Source organism: Periophthalmus magnuspinnatus, chromosome 24, assembly GCF_009829125.3.
Source record: "Periophthalmus magnuspinnatus isolate fPerMag1 chromosome 24, fPerMag1.2.pri, whole genome shotgun sequence".
Taxonomy (NCBI): Eukaryota; Metazoa; Chordata; class Actinopteri; order Gobiiformes; family Gobiidae; genus Periophthalmus; species Periophthalmus magnuspinnatus.
This window is the reverse complement of record NC_047149.1, coordinates 23,261,201-23,288,720: the sequence shown is the minus strand read 5'-3', so window position 1 is coordinate 23,288,720 and position 27,520 is coordinate 23,261,201. Positions and strand designations below refer to the sequence as shown.

The 27,520-nt window shown below is 41.9% G+C and overlaps 1 protein-coding gene across 1 annotated transcript in view; it reads left to right on the top strand.

Annotated features, from left to right (window-relative positions):
* Positions 1 to 19,495: 19,495 nt before the first annotated feature.
* The window catches only part of mfsd2b (MFSD2 lysolipid transporter B, sphingolipid), a 72,504-nt gene continuing 64,479 nt past the window's right edge, over positions 19,496 to 27,520 (top strand). Inside the window, exons 1-2 of the mRNA XM_033991350.2 lie at positions 19,496 to 19,548; positions 24,750 to 25,151. Coding sequence (XP_033847241.2) covers positions 24,756 to 25,151 — 396 coding nt within the window. The 5' untranslated portion in view covers positions 19,496 to 19,548; positions 24,750 to 24,755. The remainder of the gene's footprint in view (positions 19,549 to 24,749; positions 25,152 to 27,520) is intronic.

Sequence of the window (27,520 nt, the reverse complement as noted above, 5' to 3'; positions counted from 1 at the left end):
TTTTTAAGTGGAAAATAGTCACCTTCAAGTCACTTTGCATCAAGAAACCACTCATTCATTCATTCATACACTAGTCTACAGAGACACTGGGGGCGGGATTTGAACTGCAAACCTTCTGATTAGTGGACAAACACTGTACCAACTGCGCTACTGTTGCCCCAACTTGTTCACCCCTGTATTACACTACTTTCATTTACACGTTGGTAGTTATAAAGGTTCAAATCGCATTTTACGTCGTTGCGTTTCCCGCTTGTCGGCAGGTGTAGAGGACAAAACCGCTGACGTTAGGATGGGCATTAAAATAACATCAGACCAAATTGGTTTTAATTAATGGGGTGATTGTGGGAGGACACAGAGCAGCCTGGTTGTACCGCAGTGAGAGTGTAGCACAACATCTGCTGTCATTAGGGATTTGAAGGGAGCCAACCGCAAGTGGATTAATGATCGCTTATGTGATTAGTTTAGTGTCATTTGGTCTCTGGTGCTACGGCGCTATGAGTTCATTCGTGGTTCATCCAAGTTTTTTTCCTTTAAGGCAATTTGACAATACACATGTCATTTAAACAGGTTAATCTGTTGGAAAATGGTCAGATTAAAGGTCCTATATTGCACAAATTTGACTCTTTTGAGCTTTAAGTCATGTTATAATGCTGTTACTTGCTCAAAAACCTCATTCACACATGTTTGAGTGACCATTTATAATTAGTTTGTCTACATCTCCAAAGCTCAAAATGCTCTGTTCCACCTCGTGATGTCATGAAGTGATAGTTTTCAAGTTAACAGCCACGTTTTACCTTTAGTTCAGTAGAAATTGGTAATTCCAGGTCTGAAATCATCCAAATGATTCTAGTTCAGGTGTGTGGAGTTTAAAAACACAGCGGAGCACTTCCTGTATCACCACATGATGACATCACAAGGTGGAACAGAGTTTTGGAACAAATGTACCTTCATACTTTTTTAGTATTGATACCTGCGAAAAATGAGTCTCAATCTAGTTTAGATACTGACAGTCTGACATTATTTTTCTCATAAATGGACTTAACCAGGACTAAACCGGGTCTAAACCTGGACTAAAGCAGGACTAAAGCAGGACTAAACCAGGACCAAACCAGGACCAAACCAGGACTAAACCAGGACTAAACCAGGACTAAACCACGACTAAACCAGGACTAAACTAGGTCTAAACCAGGACTAAACCAGAACTAAACCAGTTCTAAACCAGGTCTAAACTAGGACTAAACCAGGTCTAAACCAGGACCTAACCAGGACTAAACCAGATCTAAACCACGACTAAACTAAGACTAAACCTGGACTAAACCAAGTCTAAACCAGGACTAAACCAGGTCTAAACCAGGACTAAACCAGGTCTAAACCAGGACTAAACCAGATCTAAACTAGGACTAAACCAGGTCTAAACCAGGATCTAACCAGGACTAAACCAGATCTAAACCACGACTAAACTAAGACTAAACCTGGACTAAACCAGGTCTAAACCAGGACTAAACCAGGTCTAAACCAGGACTAAACCAGGTCTAAACCAGGACTAAACCAGGACTAAACCAGGTCTAAACCAGGACTAAACCAGGTCTAAACCAGGACTAAACCAGACTATAGAGTGTTTTCAGTTTGAGAGAAGAACACGGCCTAAATATGCAGTTTTTTTGTGTTAAACATGTGAGAATGAAACAAAACACAACTCCAGGTGTGTTTTATGAGAAAAAAACATTATAACACAGATCAGAAAGTCGCGTAACATGAGCACTTTAATCATTTGGAGTTTTACCTTCCCGTTTTATGCAACATCGCCATGGCAACAGTCCTCATTTTGGATCGTTCTGAAACTCATGGACAGTGCACTGTGTACGATCCCTGAATGGGTTAAAATGGTTTCCAGAAAATGCAACTATTTGTTACAGTTAATGAGCTGGTTTATAATGAGTTTTCTACCATTACATGAGACCAAATGTAACCAGCGCTGAATGACACTGTGATTAAACCTGTTATAGATTTAAATGGATAATTGGATAATTGTTTTGCCACACACACGATTAAACCTGACTTTCTCATACTAATGCTTGGTTTGGATTCCAGCCAGAGTTCCTTGTATCTGTGTAAATTACTATTTCGGTCCATAAGTTTTAGGCTTTAACCTGTTTTAAAGATGGAGTATGTAACAATTCTGGTGGAGGGTCTGCCATTTTTTTTGTCTTTTTTGTCTGGAGATGTAATGGTAAGTGTCTTGCCCAAGGACGCAGTGACAGTATTGGATAGTAGTGGGTTTTAAACTGGCAACCCTAAGACCAGAGCGCTCGACCGACTGCGCTCGACCGACTGCGCTCGACCGACTGCGCTCGACCGACTGCGCTCGACCGACTGCGCTCGACCGACTGAGCTGTGTTTTACAGTGTGGCATTATGTTTGTATATCTCCATGGAGACAAGCAGGTGACAACACAAGAACACAAGAGCAAGGATTGATATAAGTGTAATGCCATACTGTGAAACATTCCAGACAACGCATTAACATTGCTGTGCTTAGTTAAGTTACACAGTCTTGACAGTGTTTTTAGGTTTTTTTTTGCTGTTCTTATTTATGGAGCTATCACAGACTATAATGACTTTAATACAGTTTTAAACAGTTTTTAGACTTGAACTTTAACAGCCACATCAAATCAATAACATCTGCAGCTTTTTACCACCTAAAGAACATTAGAAAAATCAAAGTTAAACTGTCTAAACCAGACTTAGAGAGACTTATCCATGCATTTGTCTCCAGTAGGTTAGACGACTGTAACGTCCTGCTCACTGGTCTCTCCAAACGAGCCTTAACACAGCTGCAGTACATCCAGAACACTGCTGCTCGGGTCCAGACTAGAACCAGGAAGTACGAGCACATAAGTCCTGTGCTCAGGTCTGTGGCTCCTGTGGCTCAGAGAATAGACTTTAAAGCAGCTCTGCTTGTGTATAAGTCTCTCCATGGCCTAGGTCCAAAGAACATCTCCGACATGTTAGTGCCATATGAACCATCTCGCAATTTGAGGACTTCAGGGACCGGCCTCCTGCTGGTGCCCAGAGTCAGGACTAAACATGAGGAATCAATGTTTCAGTTTTCTTCAGCTAAAACTTGGAACAGTCTTCCTGAAGATGTGAGACAGGCCTCTACTTTGACAATGTTTAAATCCAGACTCAAAATGGTTCTGTTCAGCTGTGCATACGACTGAAAGGTTTATTCTGCACTCTTCTCTTTTAATGGTAAATTTATGATGATTATTTGTGATTATTTATGTTTTGATTTGTGTGATTTTAATGTCTTTCTTATTCTGTAAAGCACTTTGAATTACCTTGTGTACGAATTGTGCTATATAAATAAACTTGCCTTGCCTAAATCTTTTAATGGATTAATTCCAAAACATCACTGAATATTTCCATTATTATTATTATTATTATTATTATTATTATTATTATTATTATTATTATTATTATTATTATTATTATTATTATTATTATTATATTTTTATTTTCATTATAATTTTATTTTTATTTATTCTTATAACTTTTTTGTCATTTCATTAGCGACACGTATGCGCCTGTACCAGAATGTTTGTGCTCTGTCTTACTTCCAGAGCCTTGCCTCAGGAAGAAGCAGAACACCATTATCCAGCTTCCTGCTTGTTTCCATGGTAATGTAGTTCTTTTGGCTATAATATTCCACAGTATAGCATAAAGCTCATTTATCTCAATGGAGAATGTTCCAGAGTATGGTTTTAACAATACTGCAATCATGCATTCAAGCAGGTGACATGCCAGCTCCAGAAAGTTACATACACAATAAATAAAATCTATTTATATTTTTTATTCATTTATTTTTGTGGAAATTATTTTACAGTTTGCTCTATTATTGATGCCATAAATGACAAATTCTCAATGTTACAACTGCTTTATTTTAGAGTTACCATAGTTTTGTTTCTCCTCGTTTTACTATTATTATTATTATTATTATTAGTAGTAGTAGTAGTAGTATTATTATTATGTATTTATTTATTTATTTTAAACAACAAGAATAGATAATGACATTTTCAACCAAAAAAAACTATTGAAAAGATGAACAGTCAAACAGACAAAACATGGAGACTCTTTACTCATTCACGTTACCATATCAACCATATTTTGTGTTGTGTCTTGCTCAATCTTTAATTAAATTTTAGGATGTATTTTTATAATATTTTTAACATGAGTCATTTACCACATGCTCAAGTTCATATTTTTTGTATTATACATGACATTTTTTTTTGTTTTGGTCAATATAGATACAGTATAAGCCTAATGCCACACTGTGAAACATTCCAGACAACGCATTAACATCCACAAACTACAAGCAGATGACAGACGCTAGATCAGAAAAGTTACATAGTGCACCTTTATTTTCTCCAGTGTTTTTTGGCTTTTTCCTTCCATTAACCTATAGAGCTGTCACTTATCACTTATTTAATGCAGTTTGAAATCATTTTAATTAAACTGTTTACTCCGAGACATCTCCGAATAGCTTTCATTCCATTTTTATTATTATTATTATTATTATTATTATTATTTTTGGCGTCAGATTAGCAGCTTGTATGCGCCTGTACAAGAATGTTTGTGCTCTGTCTTACTTCCAGAGCCTTGCCCCAGGAAGAAGCAGAACACCATTATCCAGCTTCAATATTTAAAGCCGCTGGGAGCTGCTGTCGGTGTGTGTGCGTGTGTGTGCGTGTGTGTGTGTGTGTGTGTGTGTGTGAGTGAGTGCAGGGGGTGGGAGGGGGTTAGAGATTTTGCAGAAGAGGAGAGAAGGCAGCCCCGGGACACTCAAGGTCAAGGACAAGCCGCCGAATAATATATCAACCACCAAATATCCCATACAGGCCATAGAATAGGTTTATATGAGATTTATTTCTTTATTTCTTTCTTTATTTGTCAGGGACCGTGGACAATTATATTAATCTAACAAAAGAAAAGATGATTTGTAACAGATTTAGCTTCTGCTGCTTTCCCTCTGCGGTCCCTGGGCAGGTGAACACACATTAAAAAAAGCTTTTCATTACGATTACATTATAAAACATATATATCAGTTCATCGTTAATGTTAGCAGAAAAATACAATAAAATGTTTCCTACGTCCAGTACTTGATGTTTCCTACAGTCCAAACCAATATAAATGTCAGGATTTGGGGTTTTTTGGTGTGTTCTGTGCTGTTTTTCCCACTCCCTTCTATGTCTGAGTCTGGAGCTGGAGTGGGCGGAGACTCTGGCACCGCCCACTACACACCTGTAGCCCATGAGCGATCAAGCCTGGACCTTGAGAGCACAAAGAGGCTGAGGATTTTTACAGAAGCGGCCAGATCGTTAAGTCATTCTCCAGTTTTCTCAGTCAGTGTTTCCTCCGTGATCCCATTTCTTGGACACACCGTGCACCTCAGCCTCCGACCCAGCTGTTCAGTTTGTAATAAACTCTATAAAACCTGTGCCCCAAGTCTGTATCTTTAATCCGCCATTCTTTACGACAATAAAAATTGATTATCCACAGGTTTTTGCAGTGAAACAGAACATTACAAATTAACTAGATTGGTGTGGACATATTTGATTATCTAAAATATGCTTCTTTTTTAAAAATTTCTATTAAAATTATTCAAATCTACAGACTGTTTCAGAGCTGGAGCTGATTCCTCTGTCCAATGGTTTGAAAAGAAAAGGCGGCTGAGCGAAGGCCGAGGATCTTTTTGGGAATAAGCAATTTCGGTTCACAGAGGAACGAGTGGAACTTGAGAGTGGAGTGTGTTCGGAACAGAGTTTAATACATTTTCACAACACATCGGATTTTGAAGTCGTAGTTTCAGATAGAGAGCAGGGTCTATTCACTATTTCACTATTAAGAAAAAAAAAGATATTGTCTCCAGTTTCAACCGTTAATGGCCCTAGTGACTCGCTCTTTGTTTCCTTTGTTTGCTTTGGGTCTGAGGATGGGGTTTTATATGGGAGAATTGATGTCCAAAGCCTCCATTCTGTTCAAGGAAAGATTGTGTTTCCTAACAAACATTGCTTCTTTAACTCCTCTCTCAAACCATTTCTTTTCTCTGGCTCAGATCTGCGCCTCACTATTTTCAAAGCAGCGGTTCGTGTCTTTGAGATGGAGATGCACAGCAGACTGTGGTCCCGAGGAGCTCTCACGACGGTGTTGGTAAAGAAGTAAAGAAGCAGTTGACAGATTTAAACTTCATCTTTTGCCGTGGACCAAACCTGGACGACTGAGGGATCACACAGACAAAGAATGATCACATTGTTTCGGGTTAAGCGTCTTTCCCCACAGACACAACAACAGCATTTATCTGCAGGAGCTGGATTCGAACTGCCAACCTTCAGATCACTGGACAAACACTCAACACGACTCACGTTTTGCGGACTATCTTTGGACTAGTTGGGATTTGGGTTCACAGACTTGTATATTTATCTGTGTGATCTTGTCTTCACGATTGCCCGGAGGCGATCGTGAAAAATTAATGTCACTTCGTTATTTGCGCTGACAGAAAAGATGTTACGCTCTGTGCCAGTTCATACTTAATGTGGAAACTATGAGCGGTATTATCAATAAATCATGTCATTGTGGTTTTGCATTTCAAACCTTCAGTTCAGTTTTAAACAGTGGTGGAATTTAACGAAGTACAACAAGTAAAAAAGTACAACATTTGAAGTATTTGTACGCTACTTAAGTACATTTTACAGTGGATACTTTTTACTTTTACTTCATTACATTTGAGAGCAGTATCTGTACTTTCTACTCCACTGCGTTTTTGAACAGGACTGAAAAGTAAAAGTATTTGACACGTTCATAATTTAAATAAGGAAATATATACAAAGAAAAACAGCTAGAAAAAAACGATTGATTTAGTTGTTTCTGTTTAAGAAAATCCAGCTCAAATCTTTATCGAAAACACTACATTTAAAGCTTTATAACATTTCAAAATCTGCACAAAATACTTTTACTTTTTACTCTTTAAGTACATTTTTAAACAGGTACTTTAATACTTTTATTACGTCGAATTCATTTGATATTTTTAATTGAGTTTTTACTTTTTTACTTGAGTATTTTCTTGCTCCGGCATCTGTACTTTTATTTAAGTAACAAAATCAAGTACCGCATTTCTTCCACTGCTGATTTTAAAGGTTGCCTAAGTCACTTTTCTGGTCACCTGCTCATTCCCAGAAATATTCCACTGTTTGGCATTAAACTGATCTATCTTGCAATAATTCAATGTGTTTTTACCGCCAAAAACATATCACTAGATTGCTTCTTTGCTTGCTTGTCTCCATGGAGATTTCTTTGAATGCTCCACAGTATCTATCTCCACGGTGATGGTGATGCTACTGATCCAAGTTATAGGCCCAGATCTGAGACAAGCCTACTTACACGGTTCTTTTTAGCAATATAAGCATCTATAAGTGAACAAATAAAGTTTAAAGGTCCTATATTACACAAAACTGACTGTTGTGAGCTTTAAACCGTTATAATCATGTTACCTCCTCAAAAACAGACCTGGACGGGGTTAAATATATAAAACCTTTACGACCCGAGTTTGTGGAAATGCGGCCCAATTAGTTCATCTTGCAGTAAAGGAGCAGTCCCCTCATTTTGTTTATGCTTTTTGTACTTTCTTTTCTTTTCTTATTTATTATACATGTCTAGTTAAGGTGAACTGGTGGCTCACTGGTTCTTTTTTTCTTTGTATAAAGTTCTTTTTGTATGTAACTTCTCTAAAAAAAACTGAAAAAAGACAGTTACTTGAGGACTACGGTACTGTATTTGGTCTTATAATAAAACCTGACTATATACCACTATGTCAAAATAAAGAATCCCCCCAAAAAAAACTAACAAAAAAATGTACCTGGATTGGGTTTTTTTCATTTACACATATTTGATTAACACTTCATCATTAGTCTGTGTATATCTGCAAACCTCAAAACGCTCTGTTCCACCTTGTGACGTCATGAATTGGTAGTTTTCAAGCTAACAGCTACGTTTTTACCTTTAGTCCGGTAAAAAATTGACAATTCCAGAGCTGAAATGATCCAAATGATTTCTAGAAATGAAGGTGTGTGGAGTTTAAAAAACACAGTCGAGCACTTCCTGTATCACCACATGATGACATCACAAGGTGGAACAGGGTGTTTTCGGTTTGAGAGAAGAAGCCTAAATGCGCAGGATTTGTGCGTTAGACATTTGAATGAAACAAAACACAACTCCAGGTCTGTTTTTGACAAGGAAACAACATTATAACACATCAGAAAATAGAGTAATATGGCCCTTTAACCTAAATCCATGTACAGTATTACATTGTCCAGGATACATTCTCATGGTTAGCAGCAGCCGCCATAGTAGAGACAGAGACACCATTTCCTCTGTGCTACATATTTAATAAGCCTGAGTATGCAGTAAATGACCTTAACTCCCCACATTTCCTTTTAAAAATGACCCTTTCACGTGCTGCGGGACTATTTTTCATTTGGGGCATTCTTCTTCACGCATTATCCAAAACATGCCCGGGTGTAATGCAGGTCGTATGTTACACAGGGAAGCCTTTTTGATCTTAATAAAAAGGTTTGGAAAAAGAATTGCTTTGCCTGCTTGGAATGCACAAACAGGTCTGGTGGGTCAATAGGCCACGTCTCCCAGAGCTGAACACGCCTCGGTTGTCTGTTGTGGGTTACAGTCGGGAGAAGAGAGTTTGAGGCAGATGGAGATGAAAATGGTTTGTGGAGAAGGGGTTTTTATATACGCAGTGGTGCTGGGAGTACTCAGTGGTGTTAGTTAAGTAAAAGGACAGATTCAGAGGTGAAAAGTTACTCGAGTAAAGGTGCAACATGAAAAAATCGACTTACGTGAAAGTATCAAAGTACCTGTTTAAAAATGTACTTTAAGAGTAAAAAGTTAAAAAGTTGTGCGAAATTGATTCAAAATGAGACGTATTTTGGTAACGATACGAATCAGTTTCTTCATTTTTCTTATGAATTTTGTAGATTTATTTGTGTTCGCTCGAAGTCAAAGCTCGAACTCGAAAAATCAAATCAAAAATGATAAAAATAGTCCCTCAAATCATATGAAAAGTACTTTTTACTTGTCAGTCCTGTTCACAAATGTAGTGGAGTAGAAAGTACAGATACTGCTCTCAAATGTAGTGAAGTAAAAGTAAAAAGTATCGACTGTAAAATGTGATTAAGTAAAGTACAGATACCTAGAAACTACTCAAATACAGTACTTTTCTATGACACTATTAACAGCAATAGGTTTGTTTCACGTCACATCAAAATGTTCTAATATGCAACCTTTTTAGCTCAAAATAACTGGAATACAAGCATGTTTTTCATTACGGATGATTTTACTGCCGTGAAAAACACACAAACACATGGTGAAACAAAAACTCTGTTCTCTCAGCTGCACTTCTTTTGCGATGGATCAGACCTGGACGACTGAGGCTTTACACAGACACATGCTCAAACCTGCCTCCTGTTTGGCCTGAAGGACGAGCTTCTCCTGCTTGTTTCCATGGTATGTATCACCATGAGGAATGTTTCAAAGTATTGCTTTAATTGGGATCGTACAGTTGACAGAAATGTGCATAGTATCACTTTAAAATGGAGCTGGAGACAGGTCAGAATTCAGATTACAGATGTTCTGACCTGGTTTATGGTTAATATCTTTGTGATTTCTGGGCTTAGACCGTAGACTGTATATATAAATGGACATAGCTAACCTGCTAGCTGCCGTGTTCCAAATAAGAAGTGAGCGTGGATGCACTTCCAGCTCCATCGACTCTGGCTCCAATTAACTTTCTATTGAAAAACTGTCTCTCTCTGTACCTGCTGCTGTCAAACTCATAATTTTGGTCTTAAAATGTTCGTATTAACCCGCTCTGCATGATCCTGGTGTTTTTATTTCGCTATTGTGTCTGTGAATCAAGATATGAACATTAAAGGCAGACAAATCACGCACCTTCTTTCCCCGAAGTCACTCCCGTTAGCAACAGGTTTGATTGACAACGTTGCCAAGTGCCCACTCTATGCTAAACCGTCAGTGGAGGCAGGAAGAGGTGTTACCTTCAACAGCTTTGCTCCAGATTGGCTCTTTGGTTGCTATGATACTCGCAGTCGGATTACCAAATATGGAACCAGGCTCAAAATTCGCCGCTATAACCGCTAGCCTCAATTAGCTTAATTTGACCGGAGCCGAACGCTATCGCTGACGTCGCACTCACTTAATCCACTTCTTTATAAAGTCTATGGCCTTTGAACATGAAACAAAAACTGGCACAAAGTTCATCGTCTTCCCTGTCCCTGTATAAATAAACAAAACCCCCAAAAACGTGAGTGTCGTCAGCTGAAAGAACTTCAAGCCATAAGATTTGTGGAGCCAGTCCCAAACAAATCAAGATAAGGTTCAACACGTATTTGGATTTTTCTTTCAAAAACACTAAATAGAGTTATGTAGGTCACTGCCCTCCATCTGAACCGATGATCATCAAATTCTCAAAAGTGAACGCAACCTGTTCAAGTGTAACAATAAGAATGACTTTTATGGTGTTGTGAGTTATTAAATTTGACAGTGATGCACTCTGGGAAATATGCAGCGGTGGTTCATTTGCACACCGCACACATGCTCCTGCAGGCGCCAAACCGACAGGTGAATTCACAGCGGTTAAAAGAAAAGAACAAAGCGCCGCGTGCATTGTGAGCATTCCACCTGAATCATGCAACGAGGAAAGAGCCTATTATATTACTTCATACCAGTAGTAATGGGCTCCGTGTAATGGATGTTTAAAAAGACGTTAAAATTCGGGAGTTGTCTGTTTTCTCACCGCAAAAATAAACAAATAGGCTGCAGTGAAATCTTGTGAACAAATCTACAAATCTGCAAAATTAAACCAAATAATGCATTGTAACAGCTAACCGCTTAAAAAGACCAAAAAGAAGAGCTGTCAGTATTCTCAGTTTGCACATATATTGGTGTTGCATTGACAAAATATGAGCTCTTTGTTGAATCGAAGCCTCGTGTACAGTACAGTCTGGCTAATGCTGCTAATTGTTGCAAGATTATTGGAAATTTGAATGAATAATCCAAACGGAATTCAATTTGTCGTGGAAAAATTACAATTCTAGATGAAAAGTAATCTATTTGCGAAGCCTGGTAAGTTTTGACCCATAGAGCGCAGACAGGACCCATAGAGCGCAGACAGAGGACCCATAGAGAGCACACAGGACCCATAGAGTGCAGACAGAGGACCCATAGAGTGCAGACAGGACCCATAGAGTGCAGACAGAGGACCCATAGAGCGCACACAGGACCCATAGAGAGCACACAGGACCCATAGAGTGCAGACAGAGGACCCATAGAGCGCACACAGGACCCATAGAGAGCACACAGGACCCATAGAGTGCAGACAGAGGACCCATAGAGCGCACACAGGACCCATAGAGAGCACACAGGACCCATAGAGTGCAGACAGAGGACCCATAGAGAGCACACAGGACCCATAGAGTACAGACAGAGGACCCATAGAGATCACACAGGACCCATAGAGTGCAGACAGAGGACCCATAGAGCACAGACAGGACCCATAGAGAGCACACAGGACCCATAGAGAGCACACAGGACCCATAGAGTGCAGACAGAGGACCCATAGAGTGCAGACAGAGGACCCATAGAGTGCAGACAGGACCCATAGAGCGCACACAGGACCCATAGAGAGCACACAGGACCCATAGAGAGCACACAGGACCCATAGAGTGCAGACAGGACCCATAGAGCGCACACAGGACCCATAGAGAGCACACAGGACCCATAGAGCACAAACAGGACCCATAGAGCGCACACAGGACCCATAGAGTGCAGACAGAGGACCCATAGAGCACAAACAGGACCCATAGAGCGCACACAGGACCCATAGAGTGCAGACAGAGGACCCATAGAGTGCAGACAGAGGACCCATAGAGTGCAGACAGAGGACCCATAGAGCGCACACAGGACCCATAGAGCGCAGACATTTAAACATAACAACATCAATAACATTTTGAACTGAAGCTGCAGTATGTAACTTTTCTGGGGCGTACGTCACATTAGCTATATCTATGGAGACAAGCAGATGACACAACAAGGCTAGGTTACAGATCAGATCTGCAGAGAGGCAACCAAAAGTCAATTTTACATAATATAGAACCTTTAAACAACAGAACAATAAAGCAGCATCTAGACTGAACACAGATATGTTTTGCAGGTGATGAAGAGCTCACGATGTCTCAAACCCATCTCCATTTTACAGGTTCACTTATCTTCATTATTTTCCCGTTTTTGCAGTAAGGTGGTCTGAAGGTCAAAGTTCAGTTACGCTTTAATGCTGCTGTGGGAATATGGCTCCATTCCGGCCGACTCATCCTTCAGTCCTGCAGCTGGACCACCTACAAAGACATCACACAGAAACTATATTATGTTGGATGTGATATAGATTTAAACCATAACAAACTGCAGACGTCAGGGGAGGCACTACAGGCAAAACTCATCATTTTAGTTTTTTCACTTTTTGGTCAGTTTGGTCTTTTAGCATTGAAGCTTTCATGTGGAAACAAAAAACATGAGAAATGTTTTAATATTTCATTTATCCATCCTGCAGACATAGAGTTATATGGGTCACTGTAACTTCAAAGGTCGTTTTCTGAAAATGCATTTTCATCCATAGAGACGTCAGGATCAGCACCTGCACACAACAAACTTTAAAATCTGGTGCTTAAAACAATTTTGATGAAACAAACCAAAGGATTTTTTTTAATTTTTAATTCCAAATCTAAATTATTTAAGTTTTAACTCCTAAAAATGAGGTGAAACTTGAATTTTTAGGCAAATATTCAGTCATATCCAGTTTATTCAAATATTAAATGAGATGCTCAAATCCTCTTTGTATATTTTTGTATCTAACATGACAACAAAATGAAGCAAGAAATTCAAACCTGGCTCTTTTCATGTTTTGGTTTTGAATGTTTTTACTTGCCAGCCTAATTCTTGAATCTATATTAAAACATTACATGATGAAAAACTTGTAATACATTTTTTATTCACATTTATCTGAGAAAACCACAGAAAAAGTTTCAAATTTATATCTCTAAGATTTTTTCCTACTCACCTGCAGTGTCTCACCTTAAGAAACAGATAGAATTATATGACCAACTTCCAATTGGTTGCATAATTTTGAATAGATTGTGATGTAATTTAGTCATATCAAATCCAGTGTAATTTAAAGGTGCACCGTGTAACCTTTTTCATAGGGCATCTGGTAACCTGTTATTGGTTTTATTGGTTTGCCTGAAAGATTTCACAGTGTGGCATTACTCTTATCTATGCTGCATTTATTCAATTACAGGGTCTCAAAATACATTGGAAAACATGTATTCTTATGTTGAGCGGAGTCGCCTCTCCACAGATCTGACCTGCAGCTTAGCCTGGTTGTATCAGTTGCTTTTCTCCATGGAGACAGATGCATTTTATATTGAGCTGGTTCGCCTTTCCACAGATCTCACATACGATTTGATCTGACTACATCACCTGCTCGTCTCCATGGAGATATTCACATTTTTATGTTAAGCTGGTTCGCCTCTCCACAGATCTGACCTGCAGCTTGTCTTGGTTACATCACCTGTTTGCCTCCATGGAGACAGTTGCACTTTATGCTGAGCTGGTTTGAATCTCCACAAAACTGACCTGCAACTTGTCCTGGCTACATCACCTGTTCATCTCCATGGAGATAATTGCATTTTATGTTGAGCTGGTTCGCTTCTCCACAGAGCTGACCTGCAATTTGACCTGGCTACATTGTCTGTTTATCTCCATGGAGATATTATGCATTTTTATGTTAAGCTGGTTCGCCGCTCCACAGATCTGACCTGCAACTTGTCTTGATTGCATCACCTGTTTGTCTCCATGGCGATAGATGCCTTTTATTTTAAGCTAATTCTCCTTTCCACAGATCTGACCTGCAAATTGGCTTGGTTGCGTCACGTGTTTGTCTCCATGGAGATAGTTCGATTTTATGTTCAGCTGGTTCGCCTCTCCACAGACCTCAATTGCAACTTGACCTGGCTACATCACCTGCTTGTCTCCATGGAGATATCTGCTTTTTTTTTGTGTGTGTGGTGCAGGTTGATCTCTCCACAGATCTGACCTGCGACTTGGCTTGGCTACACCACCTGTTTGTCTCCATGGCGACAGATGCATTTTTTGTTGAGCTGGTTCGCCTCTCCACAGATCTGACCTCCAGCTTGTCTTGATTGCATCGCCTGCTTGTCTCCATGGCGATAGATGCCTTTTATTTTAAGCTAATTCTCCTTTCCACAGATCTGACCTGCAAACTTGGCTTACTTGTCTCCATGGAGATAGACGCCATTTATGTTAAGCTGGTTCGCCTCTCCACAGATCTGACCTGCAACTTGACCTGGCTGCATCACCTGTTTGTCTCCATGGAGATAAGTACATTTTATTCCATACTGTGAGACACTGTGGACGCCGCAATAACATCTCCATGGAAACAAGCGCGTAGGTAACCACCCACCAAAAAAAGTCCCGTAGTGCAGCTTTAAACCCAGAGACCGTATTATCAGTATTACACAGTTTTGAATCTGCTCCTCGTGGCGTCTCCAGACTCGTGCGCAGACAGAATGTATTTTGTCAAACGTTATTGCCGTCGGACTGTGTCTAATCTCACACGACGACAAATCCAGAGGAGGAATCTCTTCAAAAAACAGCTCGAGTAAAAGTGTCGAGAGGTTATGAAACGTTTGAGCTCAAGGTCAGAGAGGTTTACATTCAGCAGACGTGTGTGCGATAAGAGTATTTTACACGTCTGGACACACATCATAATCCCGCACATGTGACACTTTCACTGTACAAATAAAACAACGACTGGTGCGTTTCAGAATAACCGTCGTGTGTTTTAAGTTTTATTTGATTATTGTTTGTAGAGATTGTTTCCTCCATCACTGAAGACGATATGAAAAAGGAGCTTGGACGTTGCTTTTTGTAAATGTGTTTAGAAGAGATTATGATGATGGACTGACTGAATGTCTGAATACTCGTTTGTTCAACTTTGATACAGGAACTTTTAATACAAGATGAGAGAGGAGGAGAGAGGGAGAGAGGAGGAGACAGAGAGAGGAGAGGAGGACAGAGGCAGCAGAGGAGAGGGGAGAGGGAGAAGAGCAGAGGTGAAGAAGAACTTTTAATACGTCTAAAAAACTGGACAATAGAGAGGAGAAGAGAGGGAGGGAGAGAGGAGAGGAGGAGAAAGATAGAAGAGAGGGAGGGAGAGAGGAGAGGAGGAGAAAGATAGAAGAGAGGGAGAGAGGAGAAGAGAGGGAGGGAGAGAGGAGAGGAGGAGAAAGATAGAAGAGAGGGAGAGAGGAGAAGAGAGGGAGGGAGAGAGGAGAGGAGGACAGACGGGGAAGAACAGAGGTGGATAATAATTTTGAAAACAAAATCTCATGATGGTCTATGTCTAAAAACTGGGCGATAGAGAGGAGGAGAAAGATAGAGGAGAGAAGGACGGAGGGAGAGAGGAGGAGACAGAGAGAGGAGAGGACGACAGAGGCAGGAGAGGAGAGGGGAGAGGGAGAAGAGCAGACGTGAAGAAGAACTTTTAATACGTCTAAAAAACTGGACAATAGAGAGGAGAAGAGAGGGAGGGAGAGAGGAGAGGAGGAGAAAGATAGAAGAGAGGGAGGGAGAGAGGAGGAGAGGGTGGGAGAGGAGGAGACAGAGAGAGGAGAGGGCGAGAAAGATAGAAGAGAGGGAGAGAGGGAGAAGAGCAGAGGTGAAGAAGAACTTTTAATACGTCTAAAAAACTGGACAATAGACAGGAGAAGAGAGGGAGGGAGAGAGGAGAGGAGGAGAAAGATAGAAGAGAGGGAGAGAGGAGAAGAGAGGGAGGGAGAGAGGAGAGGATGAGAAAGATAGAAGAGAGGGAAAGAGGGAGGGAGAAGAGCAGAGGTGAAGAAGAACTTTTAATACGTCTAAAAAACTGGACAATAGAGAGGAGAAGAGAGGGAGGGAGAGAGGAGAGGACGAAAAAGTTGAGCGGGAGGGAGGGGAAGAAAGATAGAGGAGAGGAGAGGAGGACAGACGGGGAAGAGCAGAGGTGGATAATAACTTTTAAAACAAAATCTCATGATGGTCTATGTCTAAAAACTGGGCAATAGAGAGGAGGAGAAAGATAGAGGAGAGAGGGAGAGGAGGAGAGAGGGAGAAAGGAGGAGACAGAGAGAGGAGAGGAGGACAGAGGCAGCAGAGGAGAGAGGGAGAAGAGCAGAGGTGAAGAAGAACTTTTAATACGTCTAATAAACTGGACAATAGAGAGGAGAAGAGAGGGAGGGAGAGATGAGAGGACGAGAAAGATAGAAGAGAGGGAGAGAGAGAGGAGGAGAGGGTGGGAGAGGAGGAGACAGAGAGAGGTGAGGACGAGAAAGATAGAAGAGAGGGAGAGAGGGAGGGAGAAGAGCAGAGGTGAAGAAGAGCTTTTAATACGTCTAAAAAACTGGACAATAGTGAGGAGAAGAGAGGGAGGGAGAGAGAAGAGGAGGAAAAAGATAGAAGAGAGGGAGAGAGGAGAAGAGAGGGAGGGAGAGAGGAGGGGTGGAGAAAGGGGTTGAGCGGGAGGGAGGGGAAGAAAGATAGAGGAGAGGAGGACAGACGGGGAAGAGCAGAGGTGGATAATAACTTTTAAAACAAAATCTCATGATGGTCTATGTCTAAAAAATGGACAATAGAGAGAAGGAGAGAGGGAGAAGGAGAGGAGGAGAGAGGGAGTGAGAGGAGGAGTGAGAGGGGGATGAGGAGAGAGAAAGAGGAGAGGAGGCGAGAGGAGGAAACAGAGAGAGGAGAAAGATAGATGAGAGAAGGAGAGAAAAGGAGAGGAGGAGAAAGGGAGTGAGCGGGAGGTAGGAGAAGAAAGCCAGAGGAGAAAGGGAGGGAGACAGGGAGGAGGAGAGAAAAAGAGGAGAGAAGGAGTGACAAGAAGAGAAAGGGAGGGAGGAGGAGAGAGAAGGAGGAAAGCAGGAGAGAGGGAGGGAGGGAGGGAGGGAGGGAGGGAGGAGAAAGATAGGTGAGAGAGGGAGAGAGAAAAGGAGAGGAGGAGAAAGGTATTGAGCGGGAGGTAGGAGAAGAAGGCCAGAGGAGAAAGGGAGGGAGAGAGGGAGGAGGAGAGAAAAAGAGGAGAGAAGGAGTGACAAGAGGAGAAAGGGAGGGAAGGAGGAGAGAGGGAGGGAGGGAGGAGAAAGATAGGTGAGAGAGGGAGAGAGAAAAGGAGAGGAGGAGAAAGGTATTGAGCGGGAGGGAGGAAGTGAAGGATTGAGGAGAGAGGGAGTGAGAGGAGGAGAGAGGGAGGAGAGAGAAAGAGGAGAGGATGAGAGGGGAGAGGAGGACAGAGAGGGAAGAGAAGAGGTGAAGAAGTAAATGTGTCTCTTTCCACGGTGACATTGTTCATCAAATTATTCTATTACGAGCAAAAAAAAAACATTAGTAATTGAACAAATACACAGGTTTAAAGCTTCACTGTGAGGAGTTCCAGGCTCCTCGTCTCCATGGAAACAGACAGGTGACAGATGCATCGGCAGAAAAGTTCCTTAGTGCCACTGCTATTCTGAATTGAATTGTATTATTACATTAGTACAATATAGAAGTGATAGTGTTTGGCCCATAGAAAAATAGAGAAAGAAAAATAGATAAAGGGTGAGAAATCTCAGGTTAAAAATTGACTCAGACTTGAACTTTAACAGACACATCAAATCAATAACATCTGCAGCTTTTTACCATCTAAAGAACATTACAAAAATCAAAGGTAAAATGTCAAAACCAGATTTGGAGAGATGCATTTGTCTCCAGTAGATCAGACGACTGTAACGACCTGATCACTGCAACACACTGCAGCACATCCAGAACACTCAGGACTAGGACCAGGACTAAACCAGGACTAAACCAGGACTAAACTAGGACTAAACCAGGACTAAACCAGGACTAAACCAGGACAGAACCAGGACTAAACCAGGACTAAACCAGGACTAAACCAGGTCTAAACCAGGTCTAAACCAAGAGTAAACCAGGACGAAACCGGGACAAAACAGGGACTAAACCAGGACTAAACCAGGACTAAACCAGGGCTAAACCAGGATTAAACCAGGACTAAACCAGGAGTAAACCAGGACGAAACAGGGACTAAACCAGGTCTAAACCAGGACTAAACCAGGAGTAAACCAGGACTAAACAGGGACTAAACCAGGACTAAACCAGGACAAAACAGGGACTAAGCCAGGTCTAAACCAGGACTAAACCAGGACTAAACCAGGGCTAAACCAGGATTAAACCAGGACTAAACAGGGACTAAACCAGGACTAAACCAGGAGTAAACCAGGACTAAACCAGGACAGAACCAGGACTAAACCAGGTCTAAACCAGGATTAAACCAGGACTAAACCAGGGACTAAACCAGGACTGAACCAGGACTAAACTAGGACTAAACAGGGACTAAACCAGGACTAAACCAGGACTAAACCAGGACTAAACCAGGACTAAACCAGGACAGAACCAGGACTAAACCAGGTCTAAACCAGGACTAAACCAGGACTAAACCAGGTCTAAACCAGGACTAAACCAAGAGTAAACCAGGACAAAACCAGGACTAAACAGGGGCTAAACCAGGACTAAACCAGGTCTAAACCAGGATTAAACCAGGACTAAACCAAGAGTAAACCAGGACGAAACCGGGACAAAACAGGGACTAAACCAGGACTAAACCAGGGCTAAACCAGGATTAAACCAGGTCTAAACCAGGATTAAACCAGGAGTAAACCAGGACTAAACCAGGACTAAACAGGGACTAAACCAGGTTTAAACCAGGACTAAAGTAGGACTAAACCAGGACTAAACCAGGACTAAACCAGGACTAAACCAGGACTAAACCAGGACTAAACATGGGGAATCAGTGTTTCATTTTTCTGCAGCTAAAACCCGTAACATTCTTCCTGAAGATGTGACTCAGACCTCGACTTTGACAATGTTTAAATCCAGACTCAAAACAGTTCTTTTTTATTTGTGTATATCATTGAAGGCTTTTTATTCTGCACTTTTCTCCTTTAACATTAATTTTACAATGACCATTTATGATTATTTATATTTTCATTTGTTTTCTGTTTGTTTCTTATTCTGTAAAACACTTTAAATCACCTTGTGTAGGGATTGTTCTATATTTTATGCGCTTTATTTTTTTGCAGTGCATTGACTCACATGCCCCTCACAGCTGCAGTACCTCTTCACCACCACCACGAGGCGCACTTTCATCTCATCTCCCCCCCAAAACAAGTGAGGAGAGACAGACGTGCAGGGCAGTCTCCTGTTCTCATTCCGCTGCTCTGGGCTCTCCAAATCTCCCAGATATTTACGCACAGGAGGCGAGGGACGCAGAGGACGCACAGCAGAGCCTTCACACCGTTAGAAGGTAAGGTAAATTCCGTGTTGGGGCTTTAGATTGTGCAGGGCGCGTGGTGATGGATTGGATGCACTAATCTTGGAGTGAGAGGAGCGTAGACAGTTGCGCACGGGACAACGTCGTGCGCCTGAGATGCTGCGATTCGCTTGTGCACGTTTAGACATTAAGACAATCCGTGCGCACAGAGAAAATGAGTTGTGTGCAGATTGTGATGTCGTGGGCAGTGTGTTTGTGGAGGCACTTTAAGTCTGGGTGTTGCTGTTTTGCATAAATCACACCATGTTTTATTTATTTAAGCCGATGCTCTACTTTTCCCTTAAAATACCCTGTTGTTTTTTTTTTGCCAGTAGGTGTTTATTTCTTGGGGTGAGTCTGTACAGATAAGACACACTGGGATTAAACTGGGACTAGACCAGGATTAAACCAGGATCTAACCAGGTCTACATCAGGACTCAACCAGGACTAAACCAGGACTAGAACAGGACCTAATCAGATCTACATCAGGACGAAATTGGGACTAGACCAACACTAGAACGGCACATAACCAAGTCTACATCAAGACTAAACTGGGACTAAACCAGGACTAAAGACGGTCTAAACTAGGTCGAAACCAGGACTAAACCAGAACTACATCAGGACTAAACTGGGATTAGACCAGGACTAAACCAGGACTACTAGAACAGGACCTGACCAAGTTTACATCAAGACTAAACTGGGACTAAACCAGGACTAAAGCCGGTCTAAACTAGGTCTAAACCAGGACTAAACTTGGACTAGACCAGGACTAAACCAAGACTACTAGAACAGGACCTAACCAAGTTTACATCAGGACTAAACCAGGACTAGACCGGGACTAAACCAGGACTACTAGAACAGCACCTAATCAAGTCTATGTTAGGACTAAACTGAGACTAGACCAGAACTAAACCAGGTCTAAACAGGACTAAACCAGGACTACATCAGGACTAAACTGGGACAAGACCAGGACTAAACCAGGATTAGAACAGGACCTAATCAAGTTTACATCAGGACTAAACCAGTATTCGAGCAGGCCCTAAACCGGCACTAAACCAGGACAAAACCAGGACTAAACCAGGACTAAACCAGGACTAAACCAGGACTAAACCAGGACTAAACCAGGACTAAACCAGGACTAGAACAGCACCTAACCAGGTCTACATCAGGACTAAGGCTCAAACCAAGACGTGGATGTCCCTGTCATAATTATCTTATGTGGTGTGGTACTTCATAGCTCTGCACACAGTAGCCTACAACTAAAGCTATAACCTGGGACATAGACTTATGTTGCAGTTGTTGTGTGGGTTTTGTTTAGCTGGTTGAGCATCCTCACCTCTTATGCAGTGTCCGAGATGACATCATGGTCACTGCTCCGGCGAGTCTCCCGTCTGTGTGCGTCGTTACATACACTGTGTAACTTTCCAGTACTTTAAAGCTCCTCACACAATATTTGCACAAAACTGACTCTTGTGAGCGATTTGCCTCGTTATAATGTTATTTCCTCCTCAAAAAACACACCCGGAGTTGTGTTTTGTTTCATTCACACATTCGTTTATCTACATCTCCAAAAATCTAAACGCTCTGTTCCACCTTGTGATGTCACGAAGTGGTAGTTTTCAAGTTAACAGCTACGTTTTACCTTTCAGTTCAGTAGAGATCAGCAATTCCAGGTCTGAAATCATCCAAATGATTCAAGCGAAGGCGTATGGAGTTTGAAAACACAGTGGAGCGCAGTACTTCCTGTTTTACGAGATGACGTCGCAAGGTGGAACAGGGTGTTTTCAGTGCGTTTGCGTGATTTAAACACGCGTGAATGAAACAAAACACAACTCCAGGTGTGTTTTTTGACGAGGAAACAACATTAGAGCATAGGTCAGAGAATAGCGTCTCCAAGTCTCACTATAGTTATGTGAAGTTATGTGATACAAGACTCTGAGTCAGGTGAACCAAGTCTAGACAGTACTTCCTCTCAATATTGATTACGGTTAGTATCATTCTCATTGATTCACATACCCATTAGATTAGCTTGTATACTCTAAGATGTTTTGTTTTGAGTCACATTATAAAGGGTGTTGTCAGGATACTAAAATTTCTAACTGGATTTCGATACTAAGGACAGTTTCTTTAGACCAGGGATGTCAAACTCATTTTTTTAAGGCCACATCAACAAAATGGCTGCTCTCAAAGGGCCAGATGTAACTATAAGACCGTATAAATGCAACTAAATGTGACCAAATGTAAGATCAAATAAATGCAGCTACTTTTTAATCTTGTTAATTAACCGTTTCTATATTTATTACTCATTCAAATTACAAATATTGCATATGGATTTGCGTAGATATGAAAAAAATGGCTGTGTAACTGCGTATCTCCTGATAAACAGATATTTTAAGAAAGTCATACCATTTGTTATACCTTGCCGAGGGCCACATAAAATGACATGGCGGGCCAGATTTCGCCCACAGGCCTTGAGTTTGACACATGTGCTTTAGATAATACAATGTGATTTTCAGCGTTAAATGGCAGTGCAGTGGTCCCTCGTTTATCCACAAAGTATCAGCTGTATTTTTTACAATTATTCTCTCTGTTTTTGTCTGTAAAACCCCTCACCACACACTTTATACACTTTTCTCACACAGACATTAACATTTTCTCACATTTCTCTCTCGTTTAAACTCTCTCAAAGTTCAAACCTTCGTAGGCGTCTTTGTCGGTGCAGAACGTTTCATCGACGTTGTGGGTTTTGTCGGGGAGAAAACAAATTGCAAACGTACAGCACTTCAGAGTCACACTGCGGTCCAACGTTTATGTAAATTTCTATGTGTCTTATACTTGTTCTGATGCAGCACAAGATCATTCTAAAGCTTCAGGAAAGGTCCATTTCTGTCCTGCGAATTCGACTTTTGAGTATTGATACCTGCTTAAATGAGTATCTAGTTTCGATGCTAGTTTTAGTATCGATTGGTATCAGATTTTCGAGTTGAACTTTTTGACAATCCTGCATTAATTTTCAAACTGTGGCGGAAAAGCAAAGATTTAGACGAGACATTTAACGCCCTTTATAACTTGTTTATTTAGATGAATATAAGGTTCCAGTGTAGTCCATTTACTATAAGATCCCGACACATTCCTCATCCGCCCCGTGTTTGTTTATCTCCGGTTCTATCCTGTTTTCCGGAGGTAGTTCCTGGATACATAGTTGTTTAGTCCTGGATTTGTTGAGGCATATTCCTGGTTTAGCTTTTGTTTAGACTGTGTTTGATTTGTTTCTCATTCGCTGTCGGTTTTGCCACGGCCAGGCGTCGCTTTAACGCCGTTGTTTACTTACCGTTTTCGGACTGATTAACCGTGACAGAACCAGTGCGGGCGGTGGTGGCTCAGTCGGTAGAGCGTTTGTCCACTGACTATATAAAAATGTGACCAAAAGCGTTACTAATTTGAGCAAGTATTGATACTGAAATAAATCACATAAACCAGTTTGAAGGGTTATTATTGTGACATGATGGAGATGATGATGAGGAGTACACACCTGGAGACTTTTGTACTTGAAGCTGGTTGTATTGTCTTGTTTTAGAATTGTGTTTATTTCCGCCCCGGGTTTGACTTGACATTTATATGAAATTATGTGAAATAATGTGACTGAAATTCTCACACATGCAACTTATTCTACTGTAACTGTTGTGTGTTACTTCCCAATCTCTCCCTCTTTGTCTCCCTCTCCCCTCTATCTCTCTCCCTCTCTTTTTCTCTCCCCTCCATCTCCCCTCTTCTATTCCTCTCTTTCTCTCTCTTGGTGCATGTCTCTCTCTGTTTCCCCCATCTCTCCCTGTCTCTGTCTCCTCTTTGTCCCTCCTTTCTCTCTCCCTCTCTCTATCTCTTTCCTCCCTCTCTCTGTCTTCCCTCCCTTTCCTCCCTCTCTCCGTCCCGCTGTCTCTCCTCACCCTATCTATCCCCTCCCTCTCTCTCTGTCTCTCCATCTCTCTCCTCCTTCTCTCTCTCGCCCTCCCGCTGTCTCTCTGTCCTCTCTCCTCCCTCCCTCTGTCTCTTCTCTCTCTATCTCCTCTCTCCGTCCCTCCCTCCCTCTCTCTTCTCTCTCTATCCCCCTCCCTATTTCTTTCTCTCCTCCCTCCCTCTTTCCTCTCTTTCTCTCCTCACTCCCTCTGTCCTCCACTCCTCTCCTTCCTCTCTCCTCCCCCTGTCTCTCGTCCCTCTTTCTCCCCTCCCTCCCTCCTTTCTCCTCCCTCCCTCTCTCCTCCCCCTGTCCTCTCCCCTCTCTCCCTCCCTCCCTCTTTCTCTCCTCCCTCCCTCCTCCCACTTCCTGCTCCCTCCCTCTCTCTTCCCTCCCTCCCTCTCTCTCCTCCCTCTCCCTCCCTCCTCTTTCCTCCCTCCCTCCCTCCTCTCTCCTCCCTCCGTCCCTCCCTCTTCCCTCTCTCCTCCCTCTCCCTCCCTCCTCTCTCCTCCCTCTCTCTTCCCTCCCTCCCTCTCTCCTCTCCCCTCCCTCCCCCCTCTCTCCTCCCTCCTTTCTCCTCCCTCCCTCTCTCCTCCCTCCCTCTCTCCTCCCTCCCTCCTCTCTCCTCCCTCCCTCCTTTCTCCTCCCTCCTCCCTCTCTCCTCCCTCCCTCTCTCCTCCCCTCTCTCCTCCCTCTCTCCTCCCTCCTCCCTCTCTCCTCTCCCTCCCTCTCTCTTCCCTCCCTCCTCCCCTCTCTCCTCTCTCCTCCCTCTCTCTTCCCTCCCTCCCTCTCTCCTCCCTCTCTCCTCCCTCCTCTCTCCTCCCTCCCTCCCTCCCTCTTCCCTCTCTCCTCTCCTCCCTCCCTCTCTCCTCCCTCCTCCCTCTCTCCTCCCTCCTCTCCTCCCTCCCTCCTCCCTCCCTCCTCTCCTCTCTCCTCCCTCTCCCTCCCTCCCTCCTCCCTCTCTCCTCCCCTCTCTCCTCCCTCCTCCCCTCTCTCCTCCCTCCCTCTCTCCTCCCTCCCTCCCTCCCTCCTCCCTCTCCCCTCCCTCCTCCCTCTCTCCTCCCTCCCTCCCTCTTCTCCTCTCTCCTCCCTCTCCCTCCCTCCTCCCTCTCTCCTCTCCCTCCCTCTCTCCTCCCTCTCCCTCCTCCCTCTCCCCTCCCTCCTCCCTCTCCCCTCCCTCCTCCCTCTCTCCTCCCTCCTCCCTCCTCCCCTCCCTCCTCCCTCTCTCCTGGCCTCACTCCAGAGCACCATGTCTGTGTCGTCGCACACTCGTGTTGTGTCGTCGCACACTCGTGTTGTGTCAGAGGAGGAGCGACACCAGCGCAGCCACCTACAGTTCTACCCCAGTGTCACCAGGCACCACAACGGCTCCCTCCAGAGCGGCAGCACCACCCGCCTGAACAACAGCAGCAGCAGCAGCAGCACCCACTGGCCCCCGCCCCCCGCCCACCACCAGCGAGCCCCGTCCCAAACCAGGAGCTACAGTCACTCTCACTTTGGGCCGCACACACAGGCGCAGAGGTTCAGCTGTCAGCTCTCCAACAACAGCCTCTCCACCATGAACAGGAGCAGTGAAAGGATCGGAGTCCAGGTACCGGGAGCGAAGTTTGTGAAGGAGCCGCTCTATCCCAAAGCACCGCATCAGGTAGGATTTGAATTTTTATTTTATTTATGTGCAGTTTTGAGACTTGCAGATGGTAAAACCCAAAAGTTAAACCTGTCAACTGGACAAAAAGTTGTGGAAGTTTTATTTTTTACTTTGGATCAGACCTGGACGACTGACGACACAAACTTTTTAAACTTAACATTTATTTTATTATTGTCTTTTTATCTATTTATAACTCTGTATGTGTGAATATCATGAGTAGGGCTGCAGCTAACAACATATATTTATTTTTTTTATACTTTTTTTTATACTCAAATCCCGAAAATTGCCACTCTTTACTTTACTGAAAAATATTTAGTAAAGTTATTTGAGTTTTTTCTTTACTACATAATTCCATATATGCTGCTTCATATATTTGATTTGGTTTTACGCATGTATGTAGTAAAAATAAAATATAAAAAAAACATTGAAAGAGGAGAGGTTGTGTCCAAACTTTTGATGCTTTATTAACGTTTTAAAATTTGATAATTAATAATGAATAATAAATAATAAATTAACTGTATGTTATAAAGGCTAATGTGTCATATATTAATAGGATTTTATCGCTAGCACTTTCATCATAAATCACCCCAGAAAATATAATTCTTGTGTTTGTTCAAGATTGGGTTTTATCTCAAAAAAGTTAAAATATCACTTTGGTCTTTTGCTGGATCCATTTGCATGATTAACAACAAAAAGTTCACGAAAATAGCTGGAAACGGAAGACTTTTTGATATACGTTGCGACAGTACCTCGGTTGCTAGCGTGTTTCCCACTGATCTGAAGGTTCCCAGTTCAAATCCCGCTCTCGACGTAAACATCATTGCTCGAGCGGCGGCGTTGTTGGTGCGATTCCAGCTCCCACAGACGAATACTGTTGTTGCGTCCTTCGGCAACGCACTTAATTAACCCACCTCCCCCCCAGCGTCTGCGTACACTGCTGTATGAAATTACCATCGCCAGTTAATTTTGATAAGTATTAGTATTTATGGAGAATTTATACCAGGGGTGTCCAACTTTTCTCATTAATGGCCACATTTAAAAACACAGACAAAGCTGAGGGCCGATTGAGGGCCATAGATTGGTTGCGAACGCAGTGATTACTTCAAATCTGCGTTATTATTACAAGTTATTACAATTTAGACTGAAACACTAGACCTTTATTCATGTTTACATCCTCAACGAGACACATTAAATATTTGATATGGGCTTGTTAAAGTAGATTTTCAGAAATGTACGGTAAAAAGTACTGTTTAAAGTTATATGGGCCAATCACCTGGAAGCTTGAGGGCCAAGAAAAATTGATCTGTGGGCTGCATTTGGTCTCCGGGCCACAGTTTGACCATGCCTGCTTTGTACAGATAATTTGAAAAACAGCCAAGATTTAAAACGGCTACTTCAACTAAATAACCCTGTGTGATTATAATTACTACAGCTATTGTTACGTTTTAATGAACTCAGAGTTGTTATAGTTTGGTTTGGGAGGTTTGTGAGTCACTACTATCGTTATTATCTCAGAGGTAGAGCTCGAACTGCTAAATCTGATTGTGTAATGTCTTTGTAACCCTTTTGTCCTCTCGTTGTGTATTACACCGCACGAATGAGCCACAATCGTGTCTCGTCTAAAGTGGTTTCCTGTGATTAGATGAAGAGATGAGATCGGCAAAGGACCAACTTCAAACTGTGACTCAATCAATATTTAAGTCTCAGCCAAGACTTTTACCGATGATAAGTGGAAGTAGATTAAGAAGTGATGGATTATGTGTTTAGAGTATTTAAATGAGCACGGTAGTAAAAGTACAGGTGAGATTCAACGCATTTTTTGAAGGATTTTTTATGTTTTTTCAACTTAATACAGTGGTGGAAGGTAATGAAGTAAAAGTAGTGAAGTGCTGTACTTAACTAGAACTTTTAGGTATATTTAGTACATTTTACAGTCGATACTTTTTGCTTTTACTTCACTACATTTGAGAGCAGTATCTGTACTTTCTACTCCGCTACATTTGTGAACAGGACTGAAAAGTAAAAAGTACTTTTCGTATGATTTGAGGGGTTATTTTTACCGTGTTCGAGGTAAAATCCTGACTAAAGTTTTCGAGTTTGAGCTTCGACTTTGAGCAAACAAAAAGAAATATATAAAATTCATTTAAAAAAAATTAAGAAATGGATTTGTTTTGTTATTTGTTGACCAAAATATGTCAAATTTTTTAATCATTTTTTATCAATATCACTACATTTACTCTTTAAAACACAGAAATGAACAACACTTGTGTGAAATACTTTTAATTTTTACATTTTTAAACGGGTACTTTAATACTTTTACATAAGTAGATACAGAGGTAAAAAGTTACTCAAGTTTCAAGTGAAAA